We start from the raw sequence: 26,770 nt of genomic DNA, 5'->3' as shown, positions 1-26,770 counted from the left end.
CCATAATACACAGGACAGCTCCGTGCAACAAAGAAGTATGCAGCCCAAGTATGGTGCCAAGGCTGAGAAACTCTACAAGTTAGCTGTTCCCTCAGCAAGAATTGCTCCTCCCCCCAGATACCCACCTGCTCACTCCTTTACTCTTACAAGTCTTTATTCAAATCTCACCTTTCCAAGAGGCCTTCCCTGACCATCCTACCTATCAAGTCGGTTGCCATTGAGTTGATTCCAATTCATAGCAACCCTACAGGACAGAGTAGAACTGTCCCATAGGGTTTCCAAGGCTGTAATCTTTACGGAAACAGACTGCCACATCTTTCTCCTGAGAAGCAGCTGGTGGGTTCAAACAGCCAACCTGTCCATTAGCAGCCAGGTGCTTAACTACTGAGCCACCAGGGCTCCTTAATTCTGCCTATGGCATGACCTAATACCATATCCCTTCCCCACATCCACCCCAGCATTCCCAACCCCATTTATGCTTCTGTTCCTTTTCTTTTCTTCCGAAGCACTTATCATCTACTAACACGCTCTAGGACTCAATCATTCATTGCTTATTATCCTGCTCCCCCCTGCTAGAATATAAGTTCCATATGGGCCAAAACAAAAAGATCCTTGCCCATAAAAAAAAAAAAAAATTTTTTTTTTATGGGCAAGGATCTTTTTGTTTTGGTCACGAATCTATCTTCAGCACCTAGAACAGCGCCTGACACATAGTAGGGGTTCAATGAACGTTCACCATTCGTTCAACTGATAGCAACTAATAGCAGAGGAATGAATGTTTGAATGAATCCTTGTTGAATGAATTATCTGCCCGAACTCCGCCTTCCCTTCACCTCCCACATCCACTTGTCTGACACATGCATCTCCTCATTATCTCCCCAAGCCACCCCTCTTCTCGCCAACCTCGCTGCAACCGCCAGGGTTCAGAGTCTGTTTATTTCTTCTGGCTAATGGAAAAGGCTCTCGACAGGCTGCTCAGGCATTTCTCCAGCAAGCAGCTTTGGGTAATCCCCTTGGTTTCTGGAAGGCAGATACTGACGCCGGGGGTCTGCCAGAGCCCCAAGCCCATATGGCAACTGTCCATGAGCCACAGACCCTGGGCCACAAAGAAGGCAGAATCAGGCCCTGCCATTCAGCAAGCAGCACCATGTCCATCCGGACAGACAGCCAGGGGAGTCGACCATGCCCATACAGTGTTGCCTGCACCATTAGTGCACCCAGTATCGACAAACAGCGTGGTCCCTGCAACACAGTGCATTCCACCACCACCGCCATCACCCCCATTAAGTGGAAGCTCTGTCCAGGCATACGCGGTTCTTCCAGCGTGTTAGTATTTTGTGCCACCAAGTAGCAGCCGCTGAGCAGAGGACACTGACACAGCTGGACCCAGCAAGCAGTTAAGTGCTCTTCCCAATGTCCACTCACTCGCCTTCTTGCTCCTGTTCCCTGTTGGCGTCATGCCCTGGCTTCAAAGTGTGTACTGCATGCTTCTCCCCAGTCTTTGCGCATTTTGCTCTGGTTTCCATAACCCAGCAGCCAAACTGTGTCCTTCCACCCCCTGCCACCAAGCTACCTTCCCAGTTTCTTCCAAGGCTTTATTTAGTAAGAATTTAACGAGTATTTTTTAACTGTGCTGATGTAGCCATTAGGACTGTGATGGGCTTTTGTTAGTGCTCTGGTTACAACGGCGCATAGACCTTGAGTGGTTTGTCCCAACTCTATCTTTCCGATACGCCCTGTTATTTTTAAGATTTTGCAGGTTTTTCAGGAAGGCATCTATGACATTGTAACAGAAATGTCTGTGTTTATTACATACCCACTTCAAGTCCACCCAGAGGGGCCTTGGAAGAAAGGCCTGGTGATCTACTTCTGAAAAATCCGCCACTGAAAACCCTGTGGAGCACAGCTCTACTCTGACACACATGGGGTTGCTACATGTCAGAGCTGACTCACCGGCAACTGGCGATGGGCTACGTGCCAAGTATTGTGCTAAGCACTGGGTGAGTAAATAACACAGGCACAGTCCCTGCTCCATGGAGTTTATGTCTCATGGGGAAGACAGATGTTCATGAATTCAACACCCAAGTCAATATACGGTCACAATGGTGATGAGTGCTAAGAAGGAAAACCATAGGCCGTCATGAGGCTGTAAGAAGGGGGCCACAGCAGACTGGGGGTTCAGGAAGGGCCTCTGTCTGGTTGGAGTGAAGGACAGTGGATGGGAATTATAAGCTTAGAGAAGCAGCAGGGCCAGGCTGGGAACGGCCTTGAATACCAGGTGAAGATGCCTGGACTTTATCCTGAGGGTCACTGGGAACTCACATGGGTTTTAGGCAGAGAAGAGACTTGTATTGACAAAGGCCGGTTTGGCTGCTGAGTGGCAGGTGGCAGTTGGCCGGGGAGAAGTGATGTAAGCACCAACTGAAACACAGACAGAAGCGAGAGGTGGGCATGAGAGGTGCTAAGTGGGAGACTGCAGTACGTAGAGTTGGTTGTGGCAGGTGGTCAAGGATGACACATCACTGATGATGGTCACAGCTGGTCACACAGGAGACGAGACGTGTCCAGATAGGTGGGGAGGAGTGGTCAGCTTTGAACTGGCTAACCTAGGGCACAACATCCAAGTGGGTAGACCTCCAGGTGGTACCAGGTTGATGGCACGGTCAGGTAATCAGGAAGGGGGACTGAGCAGCAGAGGCCGGCCTGGGTTCCCCATGGTACCCAGCCACGATGGTGGAGGATCAAGCAGAGAGACAGATGCTGGATGGGCCCACAGAGGCAACTGAGAAGGGGCAGCCTAAGCAGTGGGTGGAGCACCAGGGGCACATTACATTGAAAAAGCAGAAGAGGGAGAAAGTTTTGGGAAGGAGGGAGTGGGCAGCTGGCCTAATACAGCCAAATATCAAGTCTGATAAGACAGCACGTGCCCAGTAGACTTGGCAATATGGAGCTGCCATGCCCCTAACTGGAGCATCTCGTAGTCATGGTGGTGGCAGAGGCCAGAGTGAATGGAAGGGGAGGAGATATGGAAAACAGTGTTGACGATTACACCTGGAAGCTCCGCTGGCACCACACTGGAGAGTAGGACAGTGGGCCTGGGTCCAAGGGTGACACTCAGGGGAAAGTAAAAGTGTGGCAGTGGGGCGTGCCTGTCTCAGTAAGGCCCCCGTGGAGACCTTGACCGTAGAACCACCTATGTCTCCCTCAGGCCATGCTCTTGTCTTCTGTCTCCAACAAACCTTTAACAACCCTGGAGGGAGGTACTGTTGTTCCCACTTTACAGATGAGCAAATGGAGTCTCAGGGAGCTGAACTGAGCTGCTCTCTGTCTGCACCTCAGAGGGAGCAGAGGCTGGGTCCAAACCACAGCCCATCTGACTCCAAAGCCTGAGCTCTTTTTACTACTGAGGGCAGAGGGGCATGGTGTGGGCTGGCCTCACCACATCCTCTCCCCCAGGACCTTGTTATCACCACACGGGGAGTGAGCACAAAACTCTCTGTCTTGTTTTGACTAATGCTGGACTAGCCTGTATCTCAAGAGGAACCAGGAGGGTACTACAGGACAAAAACAATGACAAACCTACAAAATTGCTGTGGTTAGAACTGGTGAAACTTGAGGGTCAGGGGTTGCTAGAACCCTGGGTTCACTGTGGTGGAGGCAGGGATGAAGCTGCAGGAGTTACAAGGGCTGGATCACAAAGGGAGGACATGGTCCTGCAGTCATCAGGGTGGCGTCTAAGCAGAGGGCCCCAGCAGGTTTCTCTGTGCTCAGGGTGAGAGGCTAGAGAAGGGTCAGGAGGCACCCAGAGCAGATCCAAGGCTGAAGTGGATGCAACGGACAGGAGAGGGGCTGAGGAGGGGCCGCTTGCTGTGCTTGTTCGCAGGAGAAAGATAACCAAAAACGACCGACCTAAGCTGTGATCCCTCCAACTTCCTGAATTTAATCTTCAGTTTCTCTTTTGAAGGGGGCCTGATGTCCTTGCCCACAGCAGGGGCTGAGCCAGTTCTGGAAGGATGCCTTAGCTTATCTGGAAGAGAGCCTTTGCTTCCCCATCTGAGTGGTGCGGAGGGCGTATTTTACTTCATCTCATTGTCTACCCCATGAGAAAGGAAGCTCCATGGGCCAGAGACTGCCATCTCCTTTGCTCACTGCTCGGGGCTTGCCTGGGATCCCATTGTTGTTGTTGTTGTTAGTTGCCATTAAGTTGGCTCCTACTCTCAGCAACTTTACGTACAGTATCACGTTGCCCAGTCTTGCACCATCTTCATAATGGCATGCTTGCTGTCATGCTCGAGTCCATCGTTGTGGCTATTGGGTCAATTCATCTCATTGGGGGTTTCTCTCGTTTTCATTGACTCTCTGTCCAACATGATGTCCTTCTCTAGAGATTGGTCTTTCCTAATGATGGGTCCCAAGTAAGCGAGTTGAAGTCTCGCCATCTTTGCTTCTAAGGAACATTCTGGTTACATTTCTTCTAAGACTGATTCATTCATTCTTCTGGCAGTCCATGGTATATTCAATATTCTTCACCAATACCACAGCTAGAACGCATCAATTCTTCTTCGTCTTTCTTTTTCATTATCCAACTTTTGCAAGCACATGAGGTGATTGAAAAGATGATGGCTTGGATCAGATGCACCTTAGTCATCAAAGTGACATCTTTGCTTTTTAAAACTTTATAGAGGTCTTTTGGAACAGATTTACCCAATGCAATACATCGTTCGACTTCTTGACTTCTGCTTTCATGGATGTTGACTCTTGATCCAAGTAGAATGAAATCACTGAAGTTGTCAGTGGGACCTGTTAGCGGGCTCAGTATAAGTTTGTAGAATGAATGAACAAATGCATGCCTGAATCCTGATGAAATGTGGTTCAGAAATTCCACGGGACTTGGTCAAGGTCTTGTAGCAGGATTCGGGACCATAAAAGGGGACTGTTGTCCCTTCTCCCAATGAGCTTCCCAGGAAGAGACACCCATTCCCTATTACCAGTACAGCCCCACCCCAGGCAGCTGCAGGGCTCTACTAGACTCTCCTGTCCTTAGCACTTCCCCCTGGGCATGGGGCAGCCCTGAAGCCCTGCTGGCCCAGCTCCCTCCACCTGGAACCCTGTTTACTTCCCTAATCCCTATTTGCCTATCAGGGCTCAGCTCAAATGTCACTGCCTCCAGGAAGCCTCCCCTGGTCCTCCCACCTAAACCAGGGTTCCCCAGTTACTGCCTCTCATGGCGCCCTGCTATTTTTCTCTGGGCTTACCACAATTTTTAATTTCACATTCATCTCAGTGTGTACACAACTCTGGCTGTGAGCTCAGCCACAAAAGCAAGGACCATGGCTACTTTCCCCGGGGCCATTTCCCAGTGTCCAGCCCCAGACCTGGCATACAGCGGGTGCTCAGTCAATACTGAATGAATGAGCCAGGTGGGTCTGGGAGCTCTAGGCCCCTGAGTGGCAGCCTCCCCGAGCTCCAGGCCAGGTCTGTGGACACTGAGCCCTCAGTCAGGGCCTGCTTCCTGCAACCTCCCTGTCCAAGCATCCAAGGCGCTCCATGGCTGGGCCCCTGCCTCCTCCAAGCTTCCCCATATCTGCTCCCACTGGCAGCTCACACACTACACCTTCTGCCTCCTGGCCTTTGCTTGTGCTGGTCCCTCTGTCACTGATGGCTCTCCCATCCCCTCAAGCCAGCTGGCCCTGGTGTGCCCCTCAGGACCTGCATGGCCTTGACAAGCCACTTCATCTCTCTGGGCTTTCTCAGTGGAGGGTCCTCAGAAGGAGTGAAGAAGGAGTCAGATCTGCGTTTCAGAAAGCCCTCAATGGCTGCCCCGAGGGGGTTACTGGGGTGGGGGCTGGGGGACAGAGCAAGGATGCCAGTGCAGAGCCTCTGTGCCAGTCCCAGCAATGACGGTGGACATCTGAGCACAGACTGGGCAGTGGGCATTCCCGAGGCAGGACCTGAAGAGCCAGGTAGCGGGCTAGGGGCGGGTTCAGCATGGGGCAGTGGAGCCCCACATTACATAAGAAACATAGGAAAGGTAGAGTTACCCATCCCCTCCCCCTTCACGTTGAACATTCTACATTCTGAATTAGCACGCGTGCTAATTAAAACCATCTTTTCAAAGAATTTATTATAGGATATTCCAAGCTAATTATAAATTCTCTGTAGCTGATCCTGAGCAGTCTGCTAATGCAGTGTTGAAATCTCTTTGGCCACCCTCATTTAAATTATTCATCAGGCCCTGCAACAGTTGTGAACTGTAATTTAAACAGTCAGCTCATGAATATTCAATTACCACAACAAACACTGGCGTGTTTTACTGCCTTGCTGCTCAATATTTTGTATCCTCGCCTGTGTTTACATGTTTTTATGAACTCTCGAGAAACGTGTTGCCTGTTGAAGTTCCTGGTTAAGCTGAGAATGAAATGCCGGGAAAGGGCGAGGACGCAGCCAGCAAAGCTTCTGTGCTCCTTTTGCAGAGGAATTGCAGGTGGTCAGTCAGGAAGGGCCCAGGGTTGAGGCTACTCAGCCACCTTGCTCTGGAGAAGAGGAAGGAAGCCCAGAGAGGGCCAGGACTGGCCTGAGGTCACACAGCAGGTCAGGGGAATAGATGGCACTTGAAGTTCTTGGGCCATTCCTGCTGCCTAAAATCTGTCACTAATTAATTGGTGAAGAGGGTCTGGAGAGATCTGGTCTCTGAGGCAACGCCAGGAAGGCAGTCCTTGCTTCCCAGCCTCTTCTGGGTACCGACCAAACGTTGACAAATCAGGTACAGCTTGTTCAAGGTGACAGGATATCTTAGAATCCAGGCTAGCTCCACTCTGAAAAATTAGGGCTGCACCCCTTCATGGCCAGGTCAGAGGAATATGAGTCCTCTCCCCCCATGAGTTTGGCTCCTCACTTATTCTCACACCCCTCCTATGAGGAGAGTACTGTAATGATTTCCATTTTTAGGGATGAGAAAACTGAGACTCAGAGGGCTAAGAAGCTTGCTCAAGGTACAGCCGGGGCTTGAGCTAGGTCTTTGAGCCCCAAGGTCCCACCTCTCCTTATTGCATCAAACTCTTCCACCACTGGGGATACGGATTCCAGGTTGGTGGGCTGTAACATATTTTTACTAAGGATCCAGAAAAGTGGGGAGCAAAAAATACTACGTCTCAATCATCTGATTAGTTTAAAAATTGAAAAATCTGTAAAATCCAGTGCTGACATGGATGGGAGAAAGCTAGCACCTTTGGCACCGTAACTGGGGTATAAGTTGATGTACCCATTTGTTGGGCTGTGTGTGGCGATCAAGAGCTACAACACTGGGGAGACAGACCAGGTTTGAACACTGGATCCAATGCTGACTCAACAGCTCCATAACCTTCAGTTGCCTTATCCATACAATGGGAGAGGTCAACAAGCTTAGCTATTAACCAAAAGGTTGGAGGTTTGAGTCCACCCAGAGGTGCCGGCCTGGCAATCTACTTCGGCCATTGAAAACCCTACAGAACACAGTTCTACTCTGATATACCTGGGGTCTCCATGAGTTGGAATCAACTCAACGGCAACAGGTAATGGTACCTCATAGCTTTGTGGGAATTAAATCATGTACAAGAATGCACTTAGCACAATGCCCAGCAAATAGTAAGAAAGTCCTTAGTAACTTTATCTATTATCATCCTCATCAAATTGCCTGGCAACAGGCTTATGAACAAGTAATTATTGAGTGTGTACTACATGTGAGGTGTTGTTTTAGGTCCTCACGACACAGCAGTACAAGTCCCTGCTCTCAGGGCAGCACATTCCAAAGAGGGAGATAGAGATAAAGAGGGGAAACACATAGCATTTGAGGTAGTGGTAAGTGCCATAAATGAAAATAAAGCAGGGAAGAGGGCTAGAAAGTGTTGGGGTGGGAGGACTGTCATTTTAGAAAGGGTGGTCAGAGAAGGCCTCACTGAGAAGGTGACATTTGAGTCACTTCTAAGACATGAAAGAGACATGGGCACAAGCCATAGAGATCTCTGCAGAAGGAGTACGCCTGGCAGAGGGAACAGAAATGCCAAACAAAAGAGAAGCCCTAGGACTAAGCCTTAGGGCCTTCAGTGCTTTCGTGAACCCAGTAGACTAAGGTGGTAAGGCAGAGAAAAGTCAGGAAAGTGTGTGTTTTGGAAGACAAATGAAGAACATCCCGAGCAAGGATAAGTAAGTAATTAATTGTGCCAAATGTGATGACCAGTCAAATAAGATGAGGCCCAAGAACTGGCGGCAGGGTTTAGCTCCATGGAAGTCACTAAGACCATGACGACACCAGTGTCAGTGAGGTGACTGGAACAAAAACCAAGAGTAATTGGGTGGACAGGGTTTGGGAACAGTGAAGTCAGATAAGTACTTCAAGGAGTTCTGGGGTCCCAAAGGAGATAAATACACAAATAAACAAATACGAAAAGAAAAACCCACAAAAATGTGTATTTCAAGATTGTTTACATAGTGCAGGATTTCTCAACCTTAGAACTATTGATAGGAAACCCTGGTGGCATAGTGGCTAAGTGCTACGGCTGTTAACGAAGAGGTTGGCAGTTCATATCCACCAGGTGCTCCTTGAAAACTCTACGGGGCAGTTCTACTCTGTCCTATAGGGTCGCCATGAGTCGGATCGACTTGACGGCACTGGGTTTGTTTTTTTTTTGTAGCACTATTGATATTTTGGGACTGAAAATTCCTTGTTGTGGGGGGCCGTCCTGTGCACTGCCAGTTGTTTAGCAGCATCCCTTGTCTCTATCCACTCCAATTGTGACAATCAGAAATATGTCCAGACATTGCCAGATGTTCCTTGGAGGGCACAACTGCCCCCAGTTAAGAACCACTGATGTAGTGGCAGCTTTTGGAGTTCTATCCAGCTAGATCTTCTTCACTGGGCCAGTACACCCTTCTCCTGAGAAACTTCTTTGGCCAACAGGGGTTGCCTTCCCTGAGGAGGTTACCCACCCCCTTCTAGAGTCTGTGGGCAATGACCGACTGACATGAGGGTACAAGAGGCCAACCCCCTTGCCTCAAGGTGGGATCAACTCTGTGGTGCAAGACACGGTCTAGGACTCCCTGTGGGATCAGGCTGAGGGCAGTCTCCAAACGACAGAGACTCCAAAGGATGCCTTCCTCACCCCCCTTTCCTGAGACCACATACTCACAATATCATTTTCATAGCTTCTAAGGAACCCATCCTAAGAAATTATATGATAGAGAAAAATCAGAAACAGCCTAAATGTCTGTCAATAGAAGATTAAGTTCATGACGGAACATCCATACAATGGAATGCTCTGCAGGCCATCAGTGAAGGACACAGACCTATACTTATGGACAAGGGAATACATCCATTAACACTGTTGTGGAAAATTGGCAGGCTACAGAATAGCTCCAATAGAACAGACTAGAAAGTAAAGGAAAAGAAACCATACTATGGTCTCATTTATGCAAATTATATACATATAATGCATAAAGGGAAGACTGAAAAGATACTTAGCAAATGGTAGGGTTAATAATGGTTATTTATGGATGGTGCAAATTTTAATGATTTTCATTGTATTTGCTTGTGTTTAAGTTTTTTGCAATGAACATGTGCCATTTTTATAAAACCAGTAAAGCTGTGTTTTTGGAAGAAAGAAGTCAAAGATGTAAGAACATTTCATTTCAAAATTTATGGGATGCAGCGAAAGCCATACTCAGAAAAAAATATATACGGTCATAAAATTTTTATTATTAAACAATAAACAATACCAATAAATGAACTAAAGAATCTTAAATGAAAAATTAACAGAAAGAGGGGGAATTAATAAACATAAGAGGGGAAATGAATAAACTAAAAAGAAAAGTAATAGTATTGAAACTTAGCTTTGATGGTTTGTTCTCCGAATAAAACAAAGTAGATAAACCAATAAAATAGATAATCCTCTAGTAAAGAAGAGCATGAAAAAAAGAGATTAAGCATAACTACACAACATTAGAAATTAGAAATATGAATAGGGGTATAATTACAGGTACAGAGGCTATCAAAATTATTAGATAATACTATACACAATTCAATGGTATAACTATACAGATCTCAGTGAAATATACTTTTCATTTTATGAAGATGGTACAACCTTGATATAGAGAAAGCTCTTCTAAAAAGAAAATTACAGACTGATTTCACTATAAAGTATATTTAAAAAATCTTAAAATAGTAAATTAAATCCAGTCTCATATTAAAAAATATATGCATATATGTATGTATAAATACGTATGTTTATATCACCATAACTAAGTAGAATATATTAATATTGGGGAATCTACTAATAAAATTCATCACTTCAATATGCCAAAGAAGAAAAATTATATGGTCATCTCAATGCACACTTAAACGGCATTTGATAAAACTCAACAAAAACTGGAAGTAAACTGAAATGTTAAGAATGTTTTTTAAAGTATGCTAAAGAATATTTACTTTACGACAATGGCGAACCACTAGAGGCATTCCCATTAAACTGGGGGACAGGGCAAAAATCCCTGGTCACTGATAACATTACTATTTAGCGAAAGTTTAATCCAGTGGAATGAAACAAAAAGAAATGAGTTACAACCATTGGTAAGTACCTTCTTTGTATATGTTATAGCATTTCCAGAAACCTCAAACAAATTCTTAAAAAAAAATTAGAATTTGAGACATCTAGATAAAAACCCTGGTGGCATAGTGGTCAAGTGCTATGGCTGCTAACAAGAAAGGTCAGTAGTTTGAATTCACCAGGCGCTCCTTGGAAACTCCATGGGGCAGTTCTACTCTGTCCTACAGGGTTGCTATGAGTCATAATCAACTTGACGGCAGCAGGTTGGGTTGGAGATAAAAATAAATAAATCAATTGATTTCTTATTTACCAGCAAAAAAAAAAGGCTAGAAAACGTAAGGGAAATGTTCTAATCACAACAGCAATGCAAAAATATAAAATCCCAAGGAATAAAATTTACAAGATATATGTATGTGTATGTATATACCTATATATGCATTCTTTTCTATTCCAATTAGAAAAAAGCAGCAGAAATCGTTCGCAATCATGTGGGGCAGACAATATTCATTTACAGTTCTGCCTCAGAGCTACACTAACTCTCTTGCTCTCTGTTAACAGTCTGAAGAGCTCTGGGCATCTCACAGAACAGCACACTGATCCGTTACATTGATGACATTCTGCTGACCAACCAGGACAAGAAAGAGGTGACTGGTATGCTGGGGTCTTTGGTGAGATTCATACATGCCAAAGGGTAGGAGATAAATCACATGAAGATTCAGAGACTTTTATGAAGTTCTTAGGGATGCAGTATTCAGGGGCACACTGGGGTACTCCCTCCAAAATAAAAGATAAATATCTATATCTTACTTCCCCACCACAAAAAAAGAAGCACAGGACACCGTAGGCCTCTTTGGGTTCTGGAGGCCAAACATTCCACACCAAGGTTTATGCTCCAGCCCATATCCTGAGTGACAGAAAGCTGCCAGCTTTGAATGAGGGCTTAGAAGAGGAAGGGCTTTACAGCAGGTCAAGGGTTCAGTTCAAGCAGCATCCACTTGGACAATCTGATGCAGCAGAGCCTATGGTGACGGAGATACCAAAGATGGGAAAGATGCACTTTGGAGCTTAGAATCACAATGCAGATCCCTGGGGTTCTGAGTAGAGCCGTGCCATTTGCAGCACATAATTATACTCCTTTTGAGAAACAGCTCCTGGAGTGTTACTGGGCTGTGGTAGAAATGGAATGCTTGACTATGGCACACCAAATAACCATACATCTGGAACTGCCTTTAAAGAGGTGGGTTCTGTTGGACTAGCCAAGTCATGTTGGATGAGGCCAGCAGCCATTCATCATAAAATGGAGACGGTATATCTGGGATCAGAGGGCATAAGTAAGCTGAATAAGAGGATAGTCCACACCCCCATGTCACATACCATAGTTGCACCAATGCCCCTCCCTCAGCTGACACATATTTGGGAGGGGAGGGGGTCCTGTACAACCAGCTGAAGAACAAGAGAAAGGTCCAAGCATGGTTTACAGATGGGTCGGTTCCATACCTGAGTACAAGTCACAAGTAGACAGTGACTTTAATATAACAACATCCATGGGGGACCTTGAAAGGGAGTGGAGAGGGAAAAAATTTCCCAGTGGACAGGGCTGTGAGCCTGCACCTGACCATCCACTTTGTTGGGAGAAGTGGCCAGAAGTGAGAATACAGACAGATTCACAGGCAGTGGCCAATGGCCTGGCTGTCTGGTCAGGAACCTGGAAGGAAACGAACTGTGAACTTGGAGACAAGCAGGTCTGGAGTAGAGGCATGTGAATAGACACATGCGGATAAAGTGTGATTTTTTGAATCTCACATTTTGCTAATCGGAAAGCATTCACCACAGAAAAGGCACTGAACAACTGAGCAGACAAAATCGCTCAGCCAATTGGCATTTGTTAGCCTTCATCATCGGCCAGCAGAACTGGCACTAGGTATACAAGTGGAGTAGACAAGGTGGCAGAGATGAAGGCTACACATGGGCCCAATGGCATGAAGTCCCCCTTACTGAGGCCAAGCTAGTTGCAGCTGTCTCTAGGTCCCATTGTTGTGCAACTAGTCAGCAACATAGATCCCTGCTGAGTCCACAACTGGCACTATTCTTTCAGGAGACCAACCAGCCTCTTGATGGTATGTCAACTACACTGGGTCCCTTCCATCACAGAAGGACCAGCAGTTCATGCTCTCCGGGATAGATAACAACTCTGGGCATGGTTTGCCTTTCCTATCTATAGAGCCTCAGCCAGCACCACACTGTGGGCTGACAAAAGCTTGACCCATAGCCAGGGAATCCCACACAGCACAGCATCCAACTAAGGGGTTCACTTCAGAGTGACAGAGATGTGGAAATGGGCCTGTCACCATTGGTCATATCACATATCACACTTTCCAGAAGCAGCTGGCCTCACAGAGTGCTGGAATGGCCTTCTAAAGGCACAGCTGAAGTGCCAACATGGAGGCAACACTCTGAAAGGAGGGGCTGCTGTCCTTCAGGATGCAATATATGCATTAAATCCAAAAGCTCCATATGGTGCTGTGAAGATACACGGGTCCACAAACCAAGGGCTGGAAGCAGGAGTAGCCCTATTTACCATCACTCCCAATCGGGAGAAAACTATTGTTCAAAAGAAATACACTGATGACCTGCCTGGAGTGGAGGGTGGATTCCAAGGATGCTCAAGTAGGAGCAAATGGTTGCTAAACTGTTGGTAGGGAGGCTTTGTTTAGGTGAGCACAGAGCTAAGTCTGGATCTGCAAGTGGGGGAAGACGCTGAGGCTGAAGGAGTTACATGAGATGGAACTGGGAGGATTTCCAACACTGAGCAAGCCATGAGAACTCATCACAGTGACAGTGTGGCCACAACGGCACTTGGGAGCATAATAATGTATAAACTGACTGTGGTGGCACTCCTATAAGATCCCCAGGGAACCGACTTGGCTCACTAATACTTGGGCAGGTAGATTCCTTTGGGGAACCAGAAAGGGTACAGATCCTCCATGTGGGTAGGCTGGACGCAAACACAGAGGCAGCTCACACACAAAGTGCTTAGAGATAAATGATAGCATTGTTACGGCTACCAGGCTGAGCATTTTATAAGCATTGTATCATTTAATTTTCAAAACAACCCCATAGGTAAGAAAAAGGGATTATTAAAATATCCATTTTACACATAAGAAAACTGGAGTTCTGAGGTTTCGATGACTTACTCAGTGGGGCAAGTAGTTGGAGGAACTCAGATTTACATGCAGGTTTTTCTAAGTCCAAAGCCAGTGATGTTAATCCAACAATGGACAAGCCCCCTTCCAGCAGGGCAGTGGGCACAGAGATGTGGGACAAGTGTCCAGGCTAAGGGGCCGCAGTGGAGGACAAAACCAGTTTCCAGAGGACAATTCTGGCTCCAGCTCCATTGACTGGCCTTCTACCACATGCGGGGGGCAAAGTGAGCCTCGTCCCTATCAGGGTTGGGGATCATTTTTTGCAGGGGGTTAAGGGAAAACTACATTTCCAGTTTAGTATGAGCAAGATCACAATGGTGGGGCATGCAGAAGGGTGGGGCCAATTTGCTGGTTGGGCTAATTCTGCTTCTCATAGCAGGAGAACTGGAGCAGCAAGTAAGGCTGTGTCAAGTTCACAAGGCAGACGAGACGGAGGGATGAAGATGGGCCTAAGGTCTGGTGTCTTCAAGGCAGAAGAGGAGTCCTGTGGGATGGGTTTGCGGCCATCTCCAGCTGACCTTTTGGACCCAGGATCTCAAGTGGGCGTTCTACCTTTTGCTATCTGTGCTTTTGACCAAGGTCCAATTCTTCTGGCCCAGCTGCTGCCAGCACTGCAGATGTCTGGTTTGAGTTTTTTGCTCACACTCTGTTTTCTCATGATTTCTGAGAATGGGCTTCACTGATTACCCCGTGTCTAGCACACATGCACACTCACCCCCATGCTGCTGGCAGAGCCCTGCCTACTGGGCACTCCCCTGCCCTGGGCTTTCCTTTCTTTTTTCCTATTGCATTTTGTGTTCCTGACTCTGCTTAGGCTCATGATGCACAATTACCCGTGAAGCCTCCCAAGGATGACGCATTCTACAATTTCAGGTGACCCGAGCCAACAGGACATGTGAGGGGTTGGGAAGATTCAGAACCACAGGCACAGGTGTAGAGCCCTTGTTTCCCTGGGAGGAAAAGGTTTGCAACTGTCACAGGTGTGACGAAATCCTCAAGGCAAACAAACACAAACGACAGTGTCCTAGAAACAGGAGAGCTGGGTGGCTGCAGCCCAGTGGTCCTGAGTGTGCATCAGAATCACATGGGGAGCTGGTCAAACCAGAGTCCGATTCAGTGGGTCTGGGGTGGGGTCCGAGAATCTGCATTTCTAACGAGTTCCCGCTTGCCGGCTGTGTGTCTTTGGACAAGCCACATGCTCTTCTGAGTCTCGGGTAAAAACTAAAAAAAACACAAAGCCATTGCCATGGAGTCCATTCTGACTTACGGCGAGCACCTGTGTTACAGACTAGACCCATGTTGCATAGGGTTTTTTTCCTGTAATCTTTATGGGGGCAGATTGCCAGGACCTTCTTCTGTTGCGCTGCTGGGTAGGTCTGAAATGTCAACCTTTTGGTGAGCAGTTGAATGCAAACTGTGCCACACAGGGACCTCGTGAGTCTCAGGTACACATCTTTAATTCTGACCATAATTCTAGCTCCCTCCAAAGCTGATGGGAGATGAGATCAGGTGGACTGTACTATAAGACAGAACAAGCTATCAGGCCCCCCTCCTGCTCACTCTCCAACATGGATGCAGGCAGCACTCTACAGTTTATGAAGCGTTGCCACAGGCAGCATTTATTTTTCATTCATTCATTCATTCACTCAGTCAGTCAACAAACCCTTAGCAGACACCCGCTAACTCTCACACACATACCAGGAATATTTCATTAGCACGTTTGATCCTCACAACCTCCCTGCAGAGTAGATATCATCAGTTCCATCTTACTTGAGGCTCAGATGAGGGAGAGTAACTTGCCCACTGGGTCAGAACAGGGACCCCAGGACTCCTGGCTAAGTGCTCTCACTTCAGTACCACCACAGTCCAGTCCGCAACCCAGCTAGGGTGCTTAACTCTCCAACAAGACACTCTTCTCCCCAGAATGCTGGCGGCTCCTTGCCTTCCATAGCGCATGGATGCTCTCTTCTGGAGCTTTAATATTGAGATGAGTTGTATTTGTCTTGCTGCCTTTTATAAAGACTCCGAGTTCTAAATGGGCAAAGCCGCAAGATGGGAGAGCAAGCGCGCAGGAGGCTGACTTTTTATTATCCAGCCAGAGCAGGGAGAAAATGACGGCAATAAATCTCAAGTTTTATGTGCTCCAGACATTCTGCAGAGCCAGAGATGGCTTCTCAGCAATGCCGACGGTACATTAAAAGCTCATTTTCCCAAACATGGTACTGAATATGCACTCAGAGGAAAGAGCCATTATACCAAGTAATAGCGAAGCAGCAGCTGACGGATGCTGCTGTGATTTTCCCTGAATTTTCCCCCATGGCTCGGAAGCAGATCCCACAACTCTTACTCTGCCAAGCTTGGCATCCTGCCCAGAATGGAAGTTAAATGCCTGGCCCTCGCACTCTTCATGGGCAGGGGGTCACGGCTCCGATTAGGAGTCTGGCAGGGGGTGGCGGGGGTGGGCACCAGAGGGCACCTAAGTGAACATTACAAACTGGTTTGTAATGTTCCCAGGGGAAGGACCAGTTCACAGTGAAATGGGCAGCGGTTGAGCCCAAACAGGGAGGTCTGTGCAGGTGAGGCTTCTTCTCAGGTTTTGGCCGCTGTCCTCTGGCCCCCAAGGCCACCGCCTCCAGGAAGCCTTCCTTGTCCTGACCGCCTCCTGCACTTCATCGGTTCCTTATCCCACTCTCCAAGCACCTTCCACTTCAGGCTATGTCATTTATGAACACAAATGGCTCGGCTCAGAGTCAGAGAGATAAAGCAGGTTTCAATCCTGGCTCACACCCTGGCTTGCTCCCTCCCTTGCTCATTCATTTACTCATTCGCTCATTCACTGGAAGGCCGTACAGGTTCGATATTGAGAGCGCAGGCTGGGGAGCCAGACTGCCTGGGCTCAAATCTCAGTGTCATCATTTAATGGCTGTGTGGCCTTGGCCAAGTTATTGACTTCTCTGCACCTCCATTTCTTCATCTGTAAAATGGCATCAATAATGGTATCTCCTTCTCAGGGTCATTATGAGGACCAAATGAGATGACAAATGTAAGGGGCTTAAATGGGTGCCAGACACAGAGTAAGCACTAGATAAATGTTAGCAGGTGACATAGTCACAGATAGTGCATCCAGTCACCTAGAGAACACAGGGTTAAACAAGGCGTAGCCTCGGCCCTCCAAAGGTCAAGACAAGGAATCCGTGACCACAGTGAGCATGATCAGTGCTCCACAGGGCTGCCTGTCATGGTTCTGTTCTTGAAGATGCCCCACGTCAGTGAGATCTGTATCTCAGGTCTTGCTTGGCGCCGGGGTTGTGAGGCTGGAATGAAGATTGGGATAGGGAGAGCCAAGTTGACACTGAGCTGAAATCACAGCTGCTGTTATCTGCTCCCCTCCTTCGGGCTGTGAGCACCCAAGCATCTTTGAATCCTTCATGGCTTAGGTATCATTATTCACCCACAGGCAACTTGACGCTTTCAGAGAGCACTGGACTCGGAGTCTTAGGCTCTGGATCAAGTTCTGGCTTCACCCTTTCTCCAGCTATGTGACCTTGGGCAAGTAATCTCTCTTCTCCCACCCATCCCATCAATAAACAGATATTGAGGGTTATCTGTTTGGCAGGCTCTTTGCTTGATGCTGATGCTAGAGAAAGGTACAAAGCACAGACACAGCCTTCAGGCTGTCCCAGGCTGGTAGGGCAGATGGCCGTATATATAGACGCCCACACATTTCCATGAATTCAGACTCATCTCGCCTTTATTTAAAATTTGATATTTTGTTCGGCACCAATTTTTTGCATTAATTTTGATTAAAAAAATATTGCATTAAAATATTATCTTGAGTACCGAGTTTTCTGGCATACTCTTAGATTTTGTACTGGAGGTGAATGCCTCACTTGCCTCACCCTAGTCCCCATTCTGATCCAGAGAGCCTCAGAAAGAAGGTAACTTCTGAACCGGTCCTAACCCAGGAATGAGAGTTCACCGGGCTGACAGGAGGGAAGAGCCTTCCAGGCAGAGGGAACAGCGCGCAATGGTTTTCAGCTGGAGGTGATTTTGCACCTGCCCTCCCCATCTGGCATTGTCTGGAGACTTTTTTTGGGCGGGGGGGTATTGTCAAAACTGAAAGAGGCATCTAGTGGGCAGAGGCCACGGATGCTGCTAAACACTCTACAAGGTACAGGGCAGCCCCCATGACAGAGAATTCTCTGGCCCAAAATGTCAGTGACATTGACGTTAAAGAATCCTGTACAAAAGCACAAAGGGGTGAAGCGTTATGGCACACGACGCTACCTCGGGCTGACTCCTTGACTTCTCAGCCTCAGCTCCTGCATCTGACAAATAGGGATAATAATGGTACCCACCTCACACGGTTGTTGTGAGCCTATATACACAGTAGGTGCTCAATAAATGTAGGTGCCCCATTCTGTCCTCACTTTGAACACGCCCTAAATGTTAGCACAAACAGTTCTCAAAAAAGACAGCATCCTCAGGTTCCAAAGAAAACTGGGACAAGGAAAAAAACATGTTTTGTTCTCTTCCGACCTTTCTTATAGAAAAAAAAGTCTTATCTCTCAACAAACGTGAGCCTGTTCACAGAGAACGCGCCTGTGTGTTAGCTTATCACTGGCCCCAGTTTTAACAGGGAGTGAATTTTTATGACCAAGTTATAAACCTTTGCAAAAACCATTTTTAAACTAAAAAACGCTGACAGATTCTTAACTACTATAGCTGCTAAATTAAGTATGAGGGATGGGGCGGGGAGAATGTGTGCAAAAGAAAACAAAAGTTACCCTAATAGAGTTAGTGGAGGTAAAATAATGTTCATTAAAAATAGAAAAACAAACACACACACACACACACATAAAATCTTTTGTGTTCAACTTCACACTCGTACATCATAATGTTCCAGTAAAAGGCCATTTCCCCCTGAGATAATAAAAGAATTGAATTTTTCCTTATCGGTCATCTATTTTTCTAGCAGAAGCTATTACTCCCGCTCTGGGGTTGCTAGGCAACAAGAAATATTAATAGCAGCTTTTATTAGCTTAGCTTTTGCAGCCGAGTACCAGAATGAGAAAACGGGAAACATAAATGTGTTACATAAATCTTTCAACCTTTCAGAGCTGGTGTTAGTCTCTGTTTTCATAATGATTTATGAAAAGAAAGAGGAGCGCAGGATAAGAAAACGGAGCCGTCTCCTGCAGGAGTGTTTGAAAATAAATAATTATAGCAGGGGAGCAAAAGCTGTTTCAAGCCATTTTTCTGAGTTTTATAAAATGTAAAAAGACATATTTCTTTCGTTGAGTGCCTTGGAGAAACACAGGGAGAAAGTTTCATCCGGACTCTGCTGCATACGATAAAACCTCCGGGCCTCTGGTTACCCCCATTTAGGCCCCTCCGAGGGCCCATTTGGGAGATCAGTCTCTCCATGGCTACCCCCAGAGGGAAATTAGAAAAAAACATGGCACTCTGGAAAAGCCCAAGCTGGAGGGTCCCCTCTCGACGCCCTGCTTTTACTAAGATGGATCCTTCCCCTGATCCTGGAGCCAAGAAGACATGGGTCTTGGGTCCTGGCTTTCTTGCAAGCAGTAGAACTGTTGTCTTAGTTGTTGCTCACAGGTTCTGAGCCTGTCCTGGTGTAATTAAGCGCCTCCCTCCCCAGCTCAGCCCTCTCCCTACCCCCAGCCACCTTGGACTCTGATCTGCCTTTCCCAACACCCACGTCTTGGATCCCCCTTTGGTCAACCAGTCTGGCCACTGCCCCAGCAAAGCCAACATAGATCCCCAGCAGGTCAAGATGGACAAACACTGATATAGGGCTGAAGATGCCCAAACCCAGTCAATTAAATGGCTAAATTAATAAACACAGTAGCTTATACTTATTAAGTGCCTACTGTGTGCCAAGCAGTGGGCTGAGCACTTTACCTACATCTGATCATTGAGTCCTCATAAGTTCCTAGGAGGCAAGTGACATTACTTTCATTTTAAAGGTGAAGAAGCTGAGGCTCAGGGAGGATTAATGTGGGTCACAGGGGTGGATAACAAATAGAGGAGCTGGACTTGGAGCTTAGGTTGGCCTGACCTCAGAGCCCATGCTCCTAACTACTAGGTGATATTATACATCAGGAAAAAACAAAACATTATCATGGTAGATTACAAAAATGACCACACATTTCTTCCCTCCCTATATCCAGGCCTTTCTGCAATGTGACTTTGCCACTTATCCCTTCAAGAGCTGGGGTCTATTTCTCTACTCCTTGAATCCAGGAAATGGCCGCGTCACTTGCTTTGGCCAATGGGTGACTAGCAAATGTGATACAAGCAGAGATTTGAAAAGTGTTGCATATTGGGGCTGACACTCTCTTGTTGCTCCTGGAAAACCTGTGACCATTATCATGTGAACAAGCCCAGGCCACCATGTGATAAGGGAGCCAAGGCCAAGTCATCCTCATTGCCCCAGCTGACACTGTGTCATCCTCATTGCCCCAGCTAACAATGGGTCAACTGCCAACACACAAGGAAGCCCATCCTAGATCATCCAGCCCTAGCCAAGCTGACCCCAGAGATCAGCTGAGCCAGTCCAGATTAAAAGAACCTTCTTGCTGACCCACAGAATTGTGAGGGATAATCACAGTTCATTGTTTAAGCCTCTAAGTACTCGGATGGTTTGTTACCCAGCAAAACCTAATGGACACAATCATAAAACAAAAACATGTTACGTGTTAAAAGCAATAAAGTGAACAGGCTGGGCTAAGAGGTCTTTAAGGAGCCCTGGAGGTGCAATGGTTAAGTGCTCAGCTGCTAACTCTAAGGTCAGCAGTTCGAATCCACCAGCCACTCCACTGGAGAAAAGATCTGGTGATCTGCTCCTGTAAGGTGACAGCCTAGGAAACCCTATGCAGCAGTTCTACTCTGTCCTCTAGGACTGCTATGGGTCGGAATAAACTCCACAGCACCCAATAACAACAACAACAACAACAACAATGAAGGAGGTCTCTACTGCCCCCTGTGGCTGAGAGGGCCAGATAACAAGGGCTGGTGGTCTTTGGCCTCTGCCTCAGGCGCTGGGTATCAACTTGTGAGAATCAAACAGAGATAGGCCAAAACTCCTGGGGGAGGAGAGATAATGCAGGCTCCGGGCAATGAGAAGGTGGAATAAAGGTGGAGGAACAGAGAACAGGAAGAGAAGAGGGTGGTGTTAGAAGGTATATTAAGGACCTCCCAGAGTCAGTACATAGGCCTGCCCCTAAACTCAGGACTCTGCCCCCAGGCTCCAGGCCCTAAACCAGGGCTAGGCTCTAGCATTGGAACCATCACTAAAGCAAAGAGGTAAAAGGAAAACTAGGGTACTTCCCAGTCCCCTTCCCAATAGTCTACCTCAGGATACTGGCCCTTCACGTGGGGTGAGGGTGCCTGGGCCATGGCCCGCATCCTCTCCCTGTGGGGAGAAGGACCAGTCCTGGCAAGATGCTTTGAGGCAGGGAGCTAGAGCACAAAGGATCTAAAACAACAGTCCAGCACTCAGGTGGCAGTGGAGAGCTTATCCAACCTCATACAATTGTCCAGTGTGGCACAGCTGACAAAGCAATTATGCCCATTTTCCTAATTGTGAGTTCACAGAGCCGGAAGCCCAATCCCCACTTCATAGAGGAAGACTTGAGGCTACGAGAGAAGTGACTTGTCCAAGGTCCCAGAGAAACCAAGAAAGAGTCAAAGCTAGGAGGAGAAGGCCTGAATAACAGCTGCATGCCACTCCTGTGCTAACTGAGGCCCAAGACTGGACCACACAGCCCCAGTGACCCAGAAGGCTCCGTTTAGGACAAGCTCATATTTTCCAAATCACTAGACTCCATGGCTGGTGTAGAGAAAGCTTTGCCTGAACTCATTCCCCACCAGGCCCACCTCTGCCCACCCAAGGCACTTCCAGAAGCTTCTCTGGTCTTACAAAAGGGACAGGTGGCCCACGAACTTGTCCGAGGAACGTCAAGCTTTGTGTCTTTCCAGGATAAATCCTCTCCTGGGTAAGACCACAAGCTTGAACACTTTCCAAGGACGACTCCAAAATAAATTATTTCAGACTTAACAGAAGCTGCTTAATAAATTCCACTCTTCTAGTTTCCTTGGGTATTTTAGAAACTGATTTATACATATAATATCTCTCTCAAAATGAGACAATCAACACAGGATAAAATTATTGAGTTATAAAAATAGGGGTCAGATGGAGGTGCAGTGCTTTAAATTAAACCGGCAAAATACATCTTTCATACTAAATTGACTCTTTTTGTCTTGGAAATGAATGTTTAATCAGTTAAGACACTGAAGTTGGAGGGACAAGCCTTAAGCATATTTAATTTTGTAAAAGGCGCCTGATTCCAATACTGTTCATGATTCCTGCTAGCAGCCGTGCCTTCAAAGCGGAAAGGCTGATTCCCACGCAAGCCCAGGAGGTCCAGCAGGCTGGGGCAGGGGGACAGGAGGACTCCGTGGCCTCTGGGATCACAGCCAAGGAGGGCCTGACATGAGATGGCTGTCAAACACCTTGGCCTCACCCACCCCTCCAGGGACAACACCGTTGACTCATCTCAGTCTCTGCAGACAGCCACGGAGGCACCCTGGCCCCCAGGGCATCCTCTGTGCTACCTGCAGCCCAGTGGCTGACAGCTCTGTCCCTTCATCACCTGATAAAACTGAGAAGCGGATGGTAAGGGACAGAACTAGGTTTGAATTCTGGTTTTGCTGCTTAATAGCTATGTGACATTAATTTATTCATAAAATACTTACAGAACCTACTAAGGGTCAGGCCATCACTTTCCCAGGAAGTGATAACCCCACATCGGAGCCAAGTGCCTCTTCTGGGTGCATGGAGACCATGTGTGGACCTTCTTGGAACATTTACTACATTTTTAGAAAGGGGTGCTTTACTTGTCTCTCCATCGGCACCGGAGTTTCTCAGGGGCATCTCGTAGATCCAGAGCCCAGAACAATGGCTGGTACCTAGCAGATGCTCAATAAAGGCTGTTCTAACGCTGAAGATCACTGTGCTGCAGGACTTCAAACCAGTTCATTCCAGGTTTTTGGGTTTGTTTTTTTTTTGCATTTCCACCCCCAGATATACTGAATCAGAATCTACATTTTAACAAGACCCCAGGTGATTCTTATGTGTAATAAATTTTGAGACCCACTGCTCTACTAGTGGTTCTCAGAATTGGTTCCTAACCAGCAGCATTCACATTACCTGGGAACTTGTTAGAAATGCATGTTCTCAGCAGGGGTTTGAACCTGAATGAACCAGTTCAAAGCCTTGCTGTGCTGGCTTGAAAAATGCGCCCACCCCCGTCCCCACCCCCGTCCCCCCTCACACAAAAAGATATCAGAACCTAATCCCAGGAACCTGCAAAGGTTACCTTAATTGGAAAAGGGTTCTTTTTTTTTTTTTTCTGCAGGTATGATTAAGATAAAACCAAAAAACCAAACCCGTTGCTCTCGAGTCAATTCCAACTCATAGCGACCCTATAGGACAGAGTAGAATTGCCCCATAGGGTTTCCAAAGAGCACCTGTTGATTTGAACTGCTGACCTTTTGGTTAGCAGCCATAGCTCTTAACCACTATGCCACCAGGGTTTCCATGATTAAGGTAAGGATCTTGAAATAGGGGAATTATCCTGGATTATCCGGTGAGCCCTAAGTGCCACCACAAGAGCCCTTATAAAAGAGAGGCAGAGGAAGGCTCTACTGACAGCAGAGGAGAAGGCCATGTAAAGACAGAGACCAAAGAGTGGAGTGATGCAGCCACAAGCCAAGGAACTCCTGGAGCCACCAGAAGCTGTAAAGGGCAAGGGACCAATTCTCCCTTAGAGGCTCCAGAGGGACCATGGCCCTGACAACACCTTGATTTCGGCCCAGTGATTCTGACTTTGGACTTCTGGCCTCCAGAGCTGGGAGAGAATAACCTTCTGTTGTTCTAAGCCACCCAGTCTGAGGTAATTTGTTACAGCAGCCACAGGAAACTAATACCATCACCTACTTCCTCTCAGCCAGTGCCCATTAGGCCAATAGGGCTTATTCCACGTCCTTGGTTTATAGCAATTCCTACCTCACTTGTTTCTTGGGAGCATTATGTGAAAAACATTTATAAAGCCCTTTGCTCAGTGCTTGACACCTAGTAAGTGTTGACACGAATTCCAGCATCGCCCATATAGTGTACGTGCTCACACACACACATACGCACACACACACAATCCACCATCATTCTGCAGTTCAGACAAATTTAAAAAATTTCTTTCTCTGGCTCTGTGTCACTCTTTGCCAGACATTCCCCATGTATGTACATATTCTTATCTGGTTTTCCCAGTTGGTCTGGCCGCCCTCCCCTGGGTCCCTGGGTAATACGGCTTGGCTTATCTCTCATTACATAACAAGGGAATATAAAAATCAGCGAACCCTCGCAAATTCTGACTAATGGAAGAATTAAAGTGATCTGAATTTGTGAGACATCTTACACTGAGCTCATTTTAAAGAAATCTGGAAAACGACTGCAAAGTACCTATTTGGACAGAGCCCAGCAAAAGCATTTCATAGGCGGGGCTGCCAGGGGGTTACCGCTGATAAACAGATAATACACTTTGTAATTATCAGAGCTATTTTTTTTATTATAACCAGGTGGTCCTACAAATGTACCTGACAATCTGTGCCGTCTATTTCTTTAGGTCAATGAGACTTAAGGGAAAACACCGCAATTTGGTTACTGGGGAATTTATTTTTTTTCCAAATAATAACAATAGCAAATATTCCCTGATTGCTTCCTCTCTGCAGACATTGGTGAAGACTTTACACGCATTATCTCCGATGCTCTGCACCAAGAACTTAAGGTGGGTACTATTATGATTCCCAAGACAAGGAAACAAGCTAGAGGGGTGGAGCCAGGATTGTTAACACAGGTCCGTGGGACGGCAGAGTCTACAAATTAGCCCTTCATACTAAAAAAGCACACATTTCCTTAGCATGGGATTCAGGACCCTTATGATCCAGGCCCTGCTGGGCTCTTTTACCTCTTTTCTCCCTCCTTGGCTCCAGGTTCCTGCCCAACCCAATAAAGAATGAATCCCATGTCAGTCTCCAAGCACGACATGAGCCCTCCCACCTGGTGCTTTTGTATATGCTGTTCCACTGTTGGGAAGAGTCTTTCCTTCTTTTTCTACTGGCACATTGGTCTGCCTGCCAAATTTCTACTTCTCCCACAAATTTCAACTCAAGAATCACCTTCTTCCGTGGCAGCTTCAACAAGATATATTAAAAAAAAAAAAAAAAAACCCATGGTTCCATTTATATAAAATATCCAGAATAGGCGAATCTATAGAAACAGAGAGTAGATTAGTAGTTGCCTAGGGCTGTGGGGAAATGGGAGAGTGTGGGGTGATGGCTAAGGGGTACAGGGGGATGGTTGCACAATTCCAGGGATATACTAAAAGCTGCTGAATTGTACACCTGAAACGGGCGAATTTAAAGCATGTGAATTATATCTCAATAAAGCTGTTAAATAAAAATGAGGTTATACTACATAAAAAAAAATACTATCAAGATACATAAACAGCCCTCCAGAAGCAAGCAGTGTGAAGACATTAATTTCCCTTCACACCCACCCCCAACATTCCGTAGATCCCCATGCAGGCAGCCAGCTGAACCCAGGCATTGCACATGAGCAGAGGGTGTGTTCCCTATCCAGGCATTGGCATTCTGCTCCCCTCTCAATTCTCTTCCCTGACGGAAACCATTGTGGGTGATGGGGACTCACCGTGGGCAGTTGGCCTGACAGCAGGTGGCTGTCCTGGGCCAGCATATTGGACACCATGATGGCCGGGAGGTCCATGGCCTGGTAGGAGTAGGCAGGGAGCAGACCGTTGGGTGTGAGGCCGTGGCACAGCGAGTGGTAGCCGGCTTCGTGGTCCCCCAAATGCAGGAGAGATGGCTCAGGGAGGTTGGGAGGTGTTATTGGGGGGATCTCATAGTCTTCGTTGGTCTCGCTCTGGCTGTTATAGGTCTAAAACACCAAAAGGACACGTCTTTGGTCAGAGTCGTACAACTTGAGGATATGCTCCACAGCACCAATAATAAAATAACAATAACAACCCCTTAGCAAAGGAGAGAAGGAATGATCCCCTTGTAAGGCAGAAGGCCAAGGTGGACCCCTGATCTGGTCATACTCCTGCCCGATCTTCAAATGGATGCTCCCTCTTACTAGAGGCTCCCTCTATGTATACAAAATCCTGCTGTCCTGGAGAGTGGGGGCCTGCTCCTGTTCCCTCATGCCTCTCTGTTTTCCCACCAGATATGACCACTACAGCTCACCCTGAGTCCATCTTTCCCTACTCTACCCATTTTACAGATGGAAGACTCAGGTCCAAGAAGGAAAGTGGTCCTTCCAAGGTTAGTAGAAGTGTTGGGAATGGAGCTAAAGTATCCTGACCCTTGTCTGGTAGTCGGGGATCCCAGGGGTCTGGTTCCTCATAATCCTTATAATCAGCCTTATGCCATGGCTGAGTGGATGGCCTGGGCACCCAGAAACAGGATTTGGTCAACCTTGTTATTGAATGAGCTTGCAACAGGCAGAGACGCTGAGTGTTCTGTTTTTGTTTTTTGTCTAATTTTGTGTATTAGTTTCCTGTTGTTGCTGTAACAAATTACCAGAAATTTAATGACTTAAAACAATGCAAATTTATTATTTTACAGTTCTGGTGGTCAGAAGTCCAAAAATGGGCCTTTTGGGCTAAAATCAAGACATCAGCAGGGCTGCATTCCTTTTGCTGGCTCTAGGGGAAAATCTGTTCCTTGCCTTATCCAGCTTCTAGAGGCTACCGACATCCCTTAGGTTGTGGCCCCTTCCTCCATCTTCAAAGTACATCATTCCAATCTCTGCTCCTATCATCACATCTTCTTCTCTAACCCTGACCCTCCTATTTCCCTCTTAAAAGGACTCTTGTGATTACACTGGACTCACCC

The 26,770-nt window shown here is 47.0% G+C and overlaps 1 protein-coding gene across 2 annotated transcripts in view; it reads right to left on the bottom strand.

The window, feature by feature from the left end:
* Positions 1–26,770, bottom strand: part of TOX2 (TOX high mobility group box family member 2) — a 156,017-nt gene that overhangs the window by 21,579 nt on the left and 107,668 nt on the right. For both annotated transcript variants that reach the window (XM_023550263.2, XM_023550264.2), the window contains exon 3: positions 25,566–25,811. In XM_023550263.2, coding sequence (XP_023406031.2) covers positions 25,566–25,811 — 246 coding nt within the window. The remainder of the gene's footprint in view (positions 1–25,565; positions 25,812–26,770) is intronic.

This window comes from Loxodonta africana, chromosome 24, assembly GCF_030014295.1.
Source record: "Loxodonta africana isolate mLoxAfr1 chromosome 24, mLoxAfr1.hap2, whole genome shotgun sequence".
In the NCBI taxonomy this organism is placed as follows: Eukaryota; Metazoa; Chordata; class Mammalia; order Proboscidea; family Elephantidae; genus Loxodonta; species Loxodonta africana.
This window is presented reverse-complemented; position numbering and strand designations above follow the sequence as displayed.